Source organism: Bison bison, unplaced genomic scaffold (genome assembly GCF_000754665.1).
Source record: "Bison bison bison isolate TAMUID 2011002044 unplaced genomic scaffold, Bison_UMD1.0 scf7180017864349, whole genome shotgun sequence".
In the NCBI taxonomy this organism is placed as follows: Eukaryota; Metazoa; Chordata; class Mammalia; order Artiodactyla; family Bovidae; genus Bison; species Bison bison.
In genome coordinates this window covers 4,803,874-4,816,910 of record NW_011494921.1, presented here as the reverse complement: position 1 = coordinate 4,816,910, position 13,037 = coordinate 4,803,874, and the positions used below count along the sequence as shown (strand labels likewise).

At 47.3% G+C, this 13,037-nt stretch overlaps 1 protein-coding gene across 4 annotated transcripts in view; it reads left to right on the top strand.

The window, feature by feature from the left end:
- Positions 1 to 13,037, top strand: part of NEDD4L (neural precursor cell expressed, developmentally down-regulated 4-like, E3 ubiquitin protein ligase) — a 295,197-nt gene that overhangs the window by 200,964 nt on the left and 81,196 nt on the right. For all 4 annotated transcript variants that reach the window (XM_010854760.1, XM_010854759.1, XM_010854758.1 and 1 more), the window contains exon 6: positions 6,969 to 7,019. In XM_010854760.1, coding sequence (XP_010853062.1) covers positions 6,969 to 7,019 — 51 coding nt within the window. The remainder of the gene's footprint in view (positions 1 to 6,968; positions 7,020 to 13,037) is intronic.

The window sequence follows — 13,037 nt, the reverse complement described above, 5'->3', positions numbered from 1 at the left end:
AGCTGTCCAGGATGGTCTGGGAGAGGGATGCTGTGAACCAGCAGCCCCACCCTGGGACCCCCCACGTGGTCCAGCCCCTCGCCTGGTCTCATCTGAACAACTCAGCTCTTCCTGAACACCTCCCTCAGAGTCCTCTCCTCCAGTCAGTTCGCCCTCCCGCTGGCCGTGGACCTTTCTAAATGCAGTCCTCGCCAGTTTTTCCCTCCCTCACGTCCTCATGTGTCCTCTAGCCCCAGGGTGCCGTGCTCCCCATCACCGCGTGGGGCCACATCACCTCCCCTCCGCCCCTAGGCCCCCCTTACCCTGATCTTCTCTTCAGGCCCCCGAGCCTCTCCCCAGATCCAGCTTTTCAGCATCCTCTTTCCACCCCGATCTGTCCCCTTGGCAGCCTCCTGCTTCTGACCCCGCGTGAAGATGTCCTCCTTTGTGAGGTCACGCCTGCCCTTGACCCCGGATAGAATCGGTCACTTCCGGGCCTCCTGCCCCGCCCCCATCCCTGCTGCCGTCCATTCGTGTCTCTGAGGTGTGGTCGCCATGGCCGCCGTATGTGGTGGCTACAAAGCACTTGAAACCCAGATGGTCCAGAGCGAGGTGTGCTGTAGGCAAGAAACCTACGCCAGATTTCAAAGTCTTCGTTAATGGTCTTTATGTTGATTATGTGTTGAGATGATAATATTTTGAATATCTTGGGTCAACTAAAAATACATCCTTAGAATTAATTCTACCTGTTTATTTTTCTCAAACGGGACTTAACAAGTTTTCGCGTTCTAGGTGTGGCTCCTGTTTCGTTTCTCGAGCGCAGGGCCGATTAGCTTCCATCCTTAGGTGGTGAGGGCACCAACTCTGTGCCTTTCAGGCCGGGCACAGTGGAGTGACCCCCTGCTTGAAGTGACCTCAGCAGAGCTGCTCACATTTCATGCATCTGGTTCCCAAGTCTCTTCCCCAGTGTTTGTACTCCCAGAGTTTATTGGATCGTAAGTTCATAGTATCAGGTTTGGCAGAAGGCTGTAATTCCTGTGGCCCTCAGCTGAACCCTGGCCTGGAAGATGTTCACCCTTGGAGTGGGGGGAGGACTGGCCTGTGCCCTTGAGCTTCCTCCATCATCACCACCCCTCCCCCAGAGGGAGGGGAGACGTCAAGCCCATCTGAAGCAGGACACCCCTGGAGAAGCCGGGAGCCCCGGAGCCTCCAGGGCTCTGGCTTCTCAGCCCAGTTTGCCTTGATCTGGTCATGCTCCTCGTTGAAGCCAGGCCTTCTGCTCAGCTGGTGTAGTCTTTGCCAGCGGGATGGTTCTTTGCTCTCTCCCCACCTCTCTTCTTGAATTCTGAATTTCAAGCAGTGTGTCCCTTAAAATAGAGGTGCTCATGACCATGCATCCAGCCAGCAAGGTTTGGTTCTGCTCGCCTACCCAGCGTGAGTTTACGGGAGCCTATAAAAGTCCTGCGAGTTTGCTCTGACATCTTGTTGATGGGGAGGTCTTGTTTGTTGTTAGAAATAAGAGCCGGCGTCTCCAGGACACACCCTGTTCTGTTTTAGTGAATGGGAGGTTTCAGCCCTGACCTCTAAAAACTAAATGGCAGAGAGGCTGGTAGGGTTAAAACGGTATGCAAAAAAATCCCTTTTGCTTGGATTTTGTGTTCTGGTGCATGTCGAGTGGATTTTGGTAAGAGCACGTGTGTTCAGGGGCTGTCATCAGTATACCTTTTTATTTATTTTTTTGGTGGAATGCCACCTGGCTGTTTGATTAAGGTAACTTTGACCATGTATTTTGAAACAATTCAAAGTCAGAAAGGCTTGGAAGTCAGAGGCACCAGGTGGTAAAATGTTGGACCGTGTGGTGCGTGGGGTGGGTGGAACCAAACTCATGCTCTTTTCCTAAACTGCGGCAGCTCTGCTCTCAGAGGACAGACACTGGAGTGCATGGAGGATGTGTAAGAAAGGATATTCCTCCATCCTTTCGGACGTGACGGCAAAGGCGTCTCATGCTCCCTTGAGGAATGAGACAGCACCGAAAATTCAGTACATCTCCACTTCCAGGTGACTCTGCAGACAGTAGATTGTTGAGAGTCACTACGTTTGTGACGTTTTGTCTAAAAGCTTTTGCAAAAGTTTGCCAAGCCATTCATTATTTAAATAATTCAAAGTACATGCTTCAGAAGTCACTCTAAAAATAGAACCTGTTTCCCTGTCTGGTCGGGCTGTGTGCCTCACCAGGAAGCAGTGTTTACTGGTTTAGCAGCAAAACAAAGGTTGTTTTTCTGTCTTGCTATTTAGAGCTGGGAGGTTTACCTTGATTTATAATATATGAAGATCTAATCTTTCCATAAGGCTTCCCTGGTTGCTCAGTGGTAAAGAATACGCCTGTCAAGACAGGAGACTCAGGTTGGATCCCTGGGTCAGAAAAGGTCCCCTGGAGAAGGAAGTGGCAACCCACTCCAGTATTCTTGCCTGGGAAATCCCATGAACAGAGGAGCCTGGCGGGGCTATAGTTTATGGGATCGCAAAAGAGTTGGACATGACTTAGCAACTAAACAACAATCTTTCCATGTCTTTACTCTTAAATTCCTTTTCTGTGGCTGATGCCTGGTTCCTCTCTACTTCTCTTGCATTTGTCTTGAGAAATTCTCAGGATAGTTTTCTTATCACTCCTTAATGATTTCTGTGACATTGGTAGCACTGGATGGTTTTCATTGGCCAATATTGAGTAGCTTTCAAACTTGTGATTGTGGCAGGGCATAATAAATGAATTTTACAAAACAATTTAGGACATGCATTCATATATGTATGTAACTGAAACAGATTACTTGAAACAGTACTTATATTTCCTGTGAGACTCTTAATATTATCTATTCCATTACACTGATGCTTCTTATGAATTACTAGTGCGATTGCAACTCACAATTAAAAACAAAAACACTGCCTTCACGTATAGCTCCTATGTTACTTGCGGGTCATTCTGCCTTCTGAGAATCACCAGTCCTTTCTGATACAGCCTTTCCTGAAAAGCCTTCCTGCTGACCCAAGCTTTTCCTGCCAGCACCCCTCACTTTCAAGGCTCTTCTCCCCACAGAGTCCCCCTGCTCCCCTGCAGCCTGGATGTGAAACGCACAGCCCTAGCCTAGTGCTTGCATGGTGACCTCTGGTCATCAGTACATAGTACGATTCAGATCACATCCTTCAAGTGCAGTGCCAACCTGAAGACCAGCCATCTGTGTTGTTTCTTGAATGGGTGTTTTCTTTGAGAAATTGACGCTCATTTATTTTGTGAGGACAGCTAATCCTGGTGTCCAGTTCAAGGCTGGGAGCTCCCGCCCAGTATGCACCAGAAGAAATATCTGAGGGCTGCATTGGGGTTTCCCTGGAGCTGCTGTGATGGTCCCCAGGCTTCGGGGCCCAGTGGCAGTCCCACACACCTCTCCATGGACATCGGACCCTTGTCTGTTCTTATTTAAAAAGGAACAGTTATTTTAAAGGGGCATGGGGGAGAGTGGCCCTATATGTAGTTAATCATCATTTGGAGCACAAACTCTGAGATAGTGTCTGGTATATTTCACTTTTCTAGTAATGGAATATAGATTTTTGTTTCCCCTTATGCGACACATCTCAAGGGCTCCAGTTTGCGTTGTCATTACCTTGGGAAAATATTTGATGGCTTGTCAGAAGGGAACATTTATAATTGTGTTTCTAGCCTGCACATTTTCAGCCTCTGGAACAGCATGACAGGTAATTGAGGTTGAAATCGACAGCATTTACCACTTTAAAATGAGCACAAGAAATGCCAGTGTGCACTGTGTGAAGTGGGAACTACTTTGGTTTTTGTACTTCCGTCTACAGGGTCCACAGAGTCAGACACGACTGAAGTGACTTAGCAGCAGCAGCAGCAGGGTTAGCAGGGGAACTTCCCAGGTGGCTCAGCAGTAAAGAACCCACCTGCCAATGCAGGAGATGCACGTTCAATCCCTGGGTGGGGAAGATGCCTTGGAGAAGGAAATGGCAGCCCACTCCAGTATTCTTGCCTGGGAAATCCCATGGACAGAGGAGCCTGGCGGGCTACAGTCCATGGGATCACTAAAGAGTTGGACACGACTGAATAAATAACAACAAGGGTTAACATGATGCTTGGTTGAAGTCATTTTATAATGGGAACTATTTAAATGATTTGAATATTGTGTTTTCATAACATGGGTGCAGGTCATCTTGTGGCAGTGGTGACCTCAGGATGTTGTGATGACCTCAAACCTTGGCTCTCCAGGGCCCGCAGGTGGGGGCCCTGCTGTGTCAGCACGCCCTGGTGTCCTGGAAATAGCCCTGCTTCTCATTGTGACGCAGAGGCCGCGCATTTTGACTCTCTGGTCGCTCCTAGCACTCCTCAATAGTGATATTGGAGGCACGTTTTATCATTGGTGTAGTGTTACTAATCTAAATATTCTACACTGCTTGAAATGTCTGTAGTTCTGGCAATAGTGGGATGTTTTGAAACCTAGATCTCACCAGCATGTTCCAGTGACCAGTGAATCACTTGTTTAAGCCAATTTCTCTGGACCATGTGCTGTTCTATACACTTGATCCCCATTTTATCTTTAAAATGATTTTATTACCGTTACCCTTGATGTAAACCAGAAAATAAGAGCCTTGTGTTTAATGGTGAGGTTGCCTCGTCGTCTTCTGTTATAGGAATTGTTGCGTTTCTTTTTATTTTTTAATGTAACGAGAAAGATTGTTAAGGTACAAGTGAAGCCATCTAGCTTTGCAGCGAGTACCATGGGGATCCATAAAACTGCTCCTTTGCGGCATGGAGCCAAGTTGGAACAAGAGGTTTTGTTAAAGATAACATGCCAGATGGGCATTTTAGGCAGAACCATCCTCCCCAAAGCTTCATATACTGTGCTGTCATCAAAGTCCCTTCTCATCCACACTGTTGAGAGCCAGCATCCTGATGAGAAGCCCAAGGCTGGTGCCCAGCCAAGTTGTCCTGCTGTTACCGAGATGCAGGACAAAGTATTGGTTAACAGCCCAGACTCTGGAACCAGTCTACCCAGCTGGGAACTTCTCTGGTCTCTGGGTTCCCCATCTGTAAAATGGGCATAATAATCGTGCCCATCCACTACAGCTGCTCACCGAGGATTTGGCGTGCCCTTGATGCAGCACCTGCTTTGCTACTGTAGCCTTTAGGGGCCAGCACCTGCCTCTAGTTCAGATGGTGAGCTCATCTGATGGGTTTAGAAGTCTAACATCTCCCTCGGAAAACAGTGCAGGCATGTGGATGTTTTGTGAATTTTTGTGACAATGTACTTTAAGTTAACGATTGATAGGGTAGCCAAAGAGAGCAGATTATGAAACAGAGCTCTGGGATCAAACTGTCTCCTTCTGATGGTGGCCTCCCCGAGTCCTTTTCCCTCATAGCACCAGCACCAGTAGCCGGCCAGGAGAGGGACAAGCGTAGAACCTCATCACTCTCATTAGGTAGACACACGGTCTATAGTCAGGAGGCAGACAGCTCTGAGTTTCTATTAGTGGAATTAACTGACGTACACAATTAAATCAGCCACATTCAGAATAGGACTGCTCCCTAACTGTCTGGACAGTGAAGATGTCTGTGCTGACTGTTGCTTGTTAAGAGGTACATCTTTGGCACCTCACGGCCTTGTGCATGGTGGGCGGAGGCAGATGCATCTGAGGAAATAGAAGAAAACAGAGCCTCATCAGAAGGGTGGGGACTCTTCTCAGGCTTTGGCACACTCAGCCAGTGGTGATGTTGATCTTTCGTTACCCTTCACGTAATCTAGAGGAGATAGACAGCTTTCTAGTCAATCAGATTTTTTAAATTACTTAAAAGGACATTCTAAGTATGGAGCAAATCATTGCAGTAAATCTCGTTCACATTTACCTGCTGCCACTTTTTAAATGCAAGAGAATTTTTTTCAAGTGCGTTTGAAAAGTTCATTTTATAAATTAGAAAATTTCACAGTAAAGACTGAAAATAAGAGCCCAGAGTTTGGAATTTGGAGCTCTGGATTCTCTTGGGCTCCTCCTCAAGCTGGTAGTGGGACAAGTCTGATGATGTCTGTGAAGAACTTTCTATGATAGGCATTTGCATGTGGGCGTTTTTGTGGTTTTTTTGATAAGGTTGTCGAGGGTGGCGGACGTCATCGTCATGTTTCTTCCGATTCACATCGCGGCCCATCTGGGTATCGGGGGCTGTGACACACATGCCCCTAAAGCAGGACATTGTGTCCGATGGTCTGTTGGACACCCCAGGGTCCAGGCCAGGGCCCCTGACCCTGACTTTAAGACTTACCATGACTCCCAGAGTCTGAAAGGGCACATGTGAGCTTATCCATGTAAATTTTCATTGAGGCCTGTGCAGTAGATGTAGATAGGAAGAAGTACCATGTGTCCAAAATTATAACCAGTAGATAATCCACGAACTTAGATTGTGAAGCAGTGTAATTACTAGGTTGAAAGTTCAGGGCCATTTTTTTAATAAGTAATGTACAAGATGTATTAGTAACTGGCTTCTATACTCTTTGCCAAGACTCAGCTCTCAAGGAGCTCTTTGATTTATTACACTTTATAAATATTCATGAAAATTGGCCCCAACGTTTCTTTACCGACTTCTCTTTAAACTGGGCCAGCTGTGCCCCCAGGCCCTCTGGAATCCCAGGTATCCCTTCCCTGGCTGACTGCCTGCTCCCCAAGTCCAAGACAGGCTCTGTCTCCAGTCTGTTGGGTGATCGATGCCCTGCAGGATGTCTGCCAGCTGAAGATCAGGTGTGTGAGGCCTTGGGCTCACCCATCTCCAAGGCAACAACCATCTGTGGCTCACCTGGGCCTCTGCTTTCAACCCATCCCCACCACTCTCCCAGGTCAGGCCCTGGACCTTTCTCTATTTGTAAAGAAACACGTTTTAGAACGTTGACACTCACTCAGTAGATGAAAACACTAATTATTTTCTCTCTTCTTAACAGACACGGGACGACTTCCTGGGACAGGTGGACATACCCCTTAGTCATCTCCCGGTAAGAACGGTTGCCTGCTTTATAACGCGTGCAGTGAACAGCAGTTTCTGTCTGCAATTCCAGGGTATTTTCAGGGCAGTATTTCCTCCACACTGTGGAGAAGGCTGAAATGAAACACAGATACTGTGAGCATGACCCCTTCTAGAAGGTGGTCCTTTCAGGAGGCTAGGAGATCACTTTAATTGTAAAAACAGGTGTCCTTGAACCATCTACAGGTACCTATCAGCGTCGCCAGCTACTTTCTTATCTCATCTTCCTTTGTCACGTCATACAAAACAGCTGCCTGCTTCTGCTAAACCCCTTCTCCTTGTCACTGGAATGTCCTTGCTTTCAAGTTCATCCTTCGGCTCTAATCACGTGTGTGTTCCCTTTGTCTGGAATTGTACATGCTGTTTCTCCTGCACTTCATCTGCACAGACTGTGTTTCCGTGACTTTGGTTATGGCTTTCTCGGTTGGCACAGAGACAAAAGAAAAGATGCTATTGGTCCTAAGTGAACTTGTCAGCTGCAAAGACTCTGGTTTCAGAAACGATACTGGGTCAGCACGTGTGCTGTTGCTAGTAAGCCTCTGCTCAAATGTGTAGCAAAAGGACGGGGGCTGTTGACCGTGACTGAGCTGAAGGGTGACTCCCGCGTGTTCCAGTACCTATCGAATGGGGGCCCAGGCCTCCCTGGCGAAAGGTAAATGGCCTCATGCTCCGGCTCTCTTCCCCCTGCCACGGGGCATCATGAAGCTCAGTAGCACCTCCTCATTGTGCCCAGTCGTGTCTCACTCTCTGAGACCCCATGGACTGGAGCCCGCCAGGCTCCTCTGTCCATGGAATTCTCCAGGCAAGAATATGAGATTGGGTAGCCATTCCCTTCTCCAGTGGAATCTTCCCAACCCAGAGATCAAACCTAGGTCTCCTGCATTGCAAGTAGATTCTTTACCATCTGAGCCACCAAGGAATCCCCCACAATAGCAACTAAGAGAGACTAAGTCAAATGTTTCTGCCTTCCAAGGACATTATTAAAAAATGCTCAATGTGAGCAAATAGCATAAATCGTCTATAAACTAAAGTGGCCCAAACCACCTAGTATGAGCCTGCCGCTGTGTTGAAGCTGCAGCTCTCACCCTCTGTTAGAGACCAAGAAAGGCCGTCTTACCCAGGAAGCTCTTGGAGGTCTGGTGTGAAGGACTGTGACGGCAAGCACTTTACTCCTGTTTACTCAGCGGAGCTATTGGGGATGAAAGGTTTGAAGCTCGTTCCCTTCCCAAAGATTGGAAACAGCAGTAGTGACATTAGAATATCTTTGTTTATTTCTGCATAAAAACCTGAAGCTTCAAGATACCACGAAAGTGGTCATATGCACAAGACGGATTCCGTGAGCCTTCAGAACGCTGATTGTCCTTTTACGGTCCTGCTGAGAGCGTGGGGATGTCTCCACCTTGAGCAGAAAGATTGTTCATGTATTTCTACATCAGTGGGTCTTCTGTCCATGCTCTTCAGGCTGAAGCTGTAATCACCTCACATTTTTAGACAGTGTTGGTTGGTTGGCCACTTCTTACATGGGTGTCCCCAACTACCCTTTTCCCTAACATAAAAACCGCATTACAGGGACTTTCCTGGTGGTCCAGTGGCTAAGACTCCATGCTCCCAAAGCAGGGCACCCAGGTTCAATCCCTGGTCAGGGAACTAGATCCCACATGCCATAAGTAAGACCCAGTACAGCCAAATAAATAAATATCAAAACACACACATACATCATAGTCAAGGCAAATTATGTACTGATATTCTCTTAAGAGGTGCAGCTGGAATTTTTGAACAACCTGCTCCAGCAGTTCCTTGTTTGAGAGAACAGGCATGGGTTGGTTTTGAAAGGTTGAGGGGAGCTCTCAGAGGATAGAAGAGTGTTTCTCTTCAGAGACAAGTCAGTAGAGAGAATGTTTTTACCTTTGGAGTTGGGCGGAGGCAAGAGTGAGCTTTCAGAGAAGGAAAGGCTCCAGGCCAGAATAGAAACCCACCGGTTCAAGAGTGGAGCAGTGAGCGCTCAGAGAGGGCTGAGGCCTTGCGCGTGAGCTGAGCCAGCTGAGTAAGGAGACCGGTGTCGGGTCTCCAGGATGAGTGTGCCCTGGAGCACCGTGTCTCCTCCTTAAGACTGACCGGCTTTGTGGAGCCCAGGACAGTCCTCAGGATGGGTCACACGGGACGCAAAAGGAGAGGCGAAGGTGCATTCTTCATCCTCTAAGCAGAAGTGGAACCCAGCCGGCGTGTTCTCAGTGGACACGGCTTTGACCCCAGGATTTGAGGTGCTCTCAAGTGTATGTTCGATCCTTTGTGTAGGACCCTCATGGGGAAATTGCACAGTTAATGTTGTATGATAACACAGGTGTGAGTATGTGAAATGGATGCTAGCATTTGAATATATTTTGTGGGTAGATAATGGATTCTCTTTTCTTAATAGCTACTTGACCACTGTCAAGGCTATATGGCCTGTGGATTCAGTGATGTTTAATATCAAATTTTAGGTAAAAGAATTTAGGAAAGTTGTCTCACTGGTCATGAGGGATGGTAGTGCAGAGCAGTCCTGTGGTAGTGAGGTGCTGCCTAGGCCTCCTCAGACTCTGAGGAATCAGATTGGGCATCTGGTTATTAATTAATTCCAGACAGCCCCATTCCCTGATAGAGGATTTATTCCTTTCACAGATGTTTGCTGATATAGACATGATTCTAATCTCTGAGGAAAAATCAGTGACGCAAGCTCCTCCCTCACGTGTCTCAGCAGGGCCACCATCGCCATAAACACGTGTTAGTCGAGCATTTGAAATGTGGCTAATGTGACTAAAGAATGGAATTTATCATTTTATTTCAAGTCATTAAAGTTTACATTTAGAAGCTACATGTGGCGATATGGCACCCTCTTTCAGACCAGATTCCCCCAACTTAGGTGAAAACTGTATGGTTCTGAATTCCGTTTTCCTGAGCTGGTAATTCTGCCTGTTGGAGAGAGCTGGGGGTGGAGGAGTTCTCACACCCAAGTTTTACATGTGCGTACTATCGCTTCTGTCGTGTCCACCTCTTTGCAACCCCATGGACTGTAGCCCCCAACCAGGCTCCTCTGTCCATGGGATAGTCTAGGCAAGAATACTGGAGTGGGTTATGATGGCCTCCTCCAAAGGATCTTCCCAATCTGGGGATCAAACCCATGTCTCTTTCATCTCCTCACTGGCAAGTGAATTCTTTACCACTAGCCAGAATTATCAGTCAGGATTCAGTTTTCCCCCTACCTGAATACAGCTGCTGGTGGATACTGGCATTTGCAGTGTAAAACCGTGCTCTTAAGTCCTTAGGAACGTCTCTCCTAAGCTGTCCTCACTCACACCTGTAAATTCCCCTACCTCGAGAAGCCTACCAGGAAGACCAGAGGGTCAGGGCAAGCCTACTTCCAGTTTATTCTGGTGTAGGAGCAGACCCATCTGTAGACACACGAGCCAAGTTATATGCACTTGAGCATCTCAGAGCATTCACAGCAGTGCTCCTCAGCCCATTGCCCACTGTTGGGTCCCCAGATAATTAACTGTGTGTGCTGCTGGGCCTTGGGGACCATTGGGACGGTCCGGCTTGCAGTTCTCCTGCCAGGGAGACAAGCAAAGGAGGCCCCTGGAAACAGAGAGACCAGGCCGGGAGGGCCGTGTGAAGCCAAGATGCACTCTGCGTGTTAAAGCATCAGTACCCCCGTCAGTGACCACAGTGGCCCCAGGAGGCTAGCGTTGGCTCCATGTTTGCCCTTAAACAGGAAGGAGTAAAGAGACATAATGAGAAGGAAAAGTAGCATCTTTCCCCCCTTTGATTATGAATTCCCCAGTGCTTTATCAAATGCTTCCAGATGAGAGAAAATGATTTTGACTTGTCAGTCATTTTCATTCTTGGCTCTCAGGCCAGTTCTGCCAGTTTTACTTGTGGAAGGGGGGAAAAAAGGATAGGAAATAGACCCAGGGAATTTAAAATGGTAGGGACCTCTGTTTCCTTGGCTTCTGTTCCAAATATGCCACTCATCTTTAATTTTTTTTTTTTCCGTTTTACTTACTATTGAGTGTGCATGCATGCTAAATCACTTTAGTTGTGTCCAGTTCTTTGCAACCCTGTGGACTGTAGCCAGGCTCCTCTGTGCATGGAGTTCTCCAGGCAAGAATACTGGAGTGGGTTGCCATTCCATTCTCCAGGCAGTCTTCCTGACCCAGGGATCCAACCAGCATCTCCTGCATTGGCAGGCAGGTTTTTTACCACTAGCACCATCTGGGAAGCCCACTGTTGAGGTTGGGAGTGAGTAAAAGAGAGGAAACAGGGAGAGTAAATGAGGTTAGTCGTCTGACCTTTTATGCGGATCTGAAAATTAAGAAAACATAGATTCCTATTCACAGAAGTCTCCAAATGTCAAGCTTTAAAAGATCTCTCAGGAATAGTTGACTCGGAGCCTGGAGATGGGTAGGTTGCCTTGGTAACCTTAATAAGTTAGTAATCCTTTATGGGACTCTTGTTTGTCTCACCTATAAAACAAGAGTATTCATGTAGATGATGCTAGGTTTCCATCCAGCTCTGTGAAAGCGCGTCTTCGCTGTCCATGGCACTAGCTGGCATTAGCTGTCCATGGCGCTCACTAAGCAGAGGCACTGCGACCATGACGACGTGTGTGTTGCCTGGGAGACTTGGGCAGCACGACGCACGTGGCGGAGGTAGAGGCTGTGCTCTCCTGATGTCTGTACTGCAGCTGAAACAAAGCTCCTCTATTTTATTTCTCCAGTGCATCACCAAAAGTGACCTTAGCTATAACTATCCTATTCTGACCTTTTTTTTAAGAAACACTATCATTTTTTACATATTTATTAAATTCTTTGTGTCATTCCCCAAAAGTTCAGACAATATTTTATGACTTCTCCTTAATAATTACTTAGAGACCAAAATAGCTCCAAGACTTGTATTAACAACAGAATGACATTTCTGGCAGGTGTTTGCCATTTACACCTCTGAAACTTGTCTTGATTCTTCTATCTCAGTGTCTTCCCTGTCCTGTGAGCCCTTTCCCATCACCCCTCCCAGATGCAAAATCTCTGTATCTGTGGAAAACACACTGAGGTAGAGAAAGCTGTTTCAAAACACGAATTTCTCTTGTATTAGTCAGGTGCCACTCCAGGCAACCAGGGCTGCCTTGAGTTTATGGCTTTCCTGCGGTGAGGCGGCGTCAGGATGGTAGCACTACTGTTTGTCATCTTAACTGTACTGGAAGGTGACTCAAATGATGAACACCCCTCTTATAATTCCAGCTGGCACCAGGGTAATGGTTCTGTCTCACGTGTACAGAATTCAGTATCATAGAGCTTAGAGGGACTTGAGAGACCATTTGTCCATTCCCTGTATTTTACGGGTGGGGACCCCTGGGCGCACAGAGGTCGGTGACTTGCACAGTGATCTGCAGGCTGACCAGACCAGAGGTCTCCAACATTGATCTGTGGTGCAGTCAGGGGGGCAGAGGGGCTCAGTCTGAGGCTTGGGTGCTTTTAGCCATTGCATCCCTCTTTTGAGTCTAGGGTCCTGATAAGGCCATTCCCTTCCACTTGCCCACAAAGTTATTTTTCACATTTACATATATGTCAAGTAACTGCAGTTCTGTTTAAAGCAATAAATCTTTATAAGGTGAAATTGCTGTGTAACCAAAAGATTTTTTTTGAATGCTCGTGGCCTGGGGTAGGCGGTAGAAGCATCTATTTTGGCCACTGGTGCTGTTAGCATCAAGCTGTTTGAGATGGCTTTCTCCCAGCAACACTCTCAGGGAGTCTTCCCTGGGCGTTTCTCCAGGGACTGGGATCCAGCAGGAACTGAATAGTGCCAGGAAGAATCCTGTTGTCAGAGATGACCATCTTGTTCATGCTGGAGAATTTCCATGGAGGTGAATTCTCATCTTCTAATGCCCTGTCTTTATTGCAGAGCACTGCATTGATAGTGTTCACAAGTGACATGAAAATGTAGAATTGACTGATGA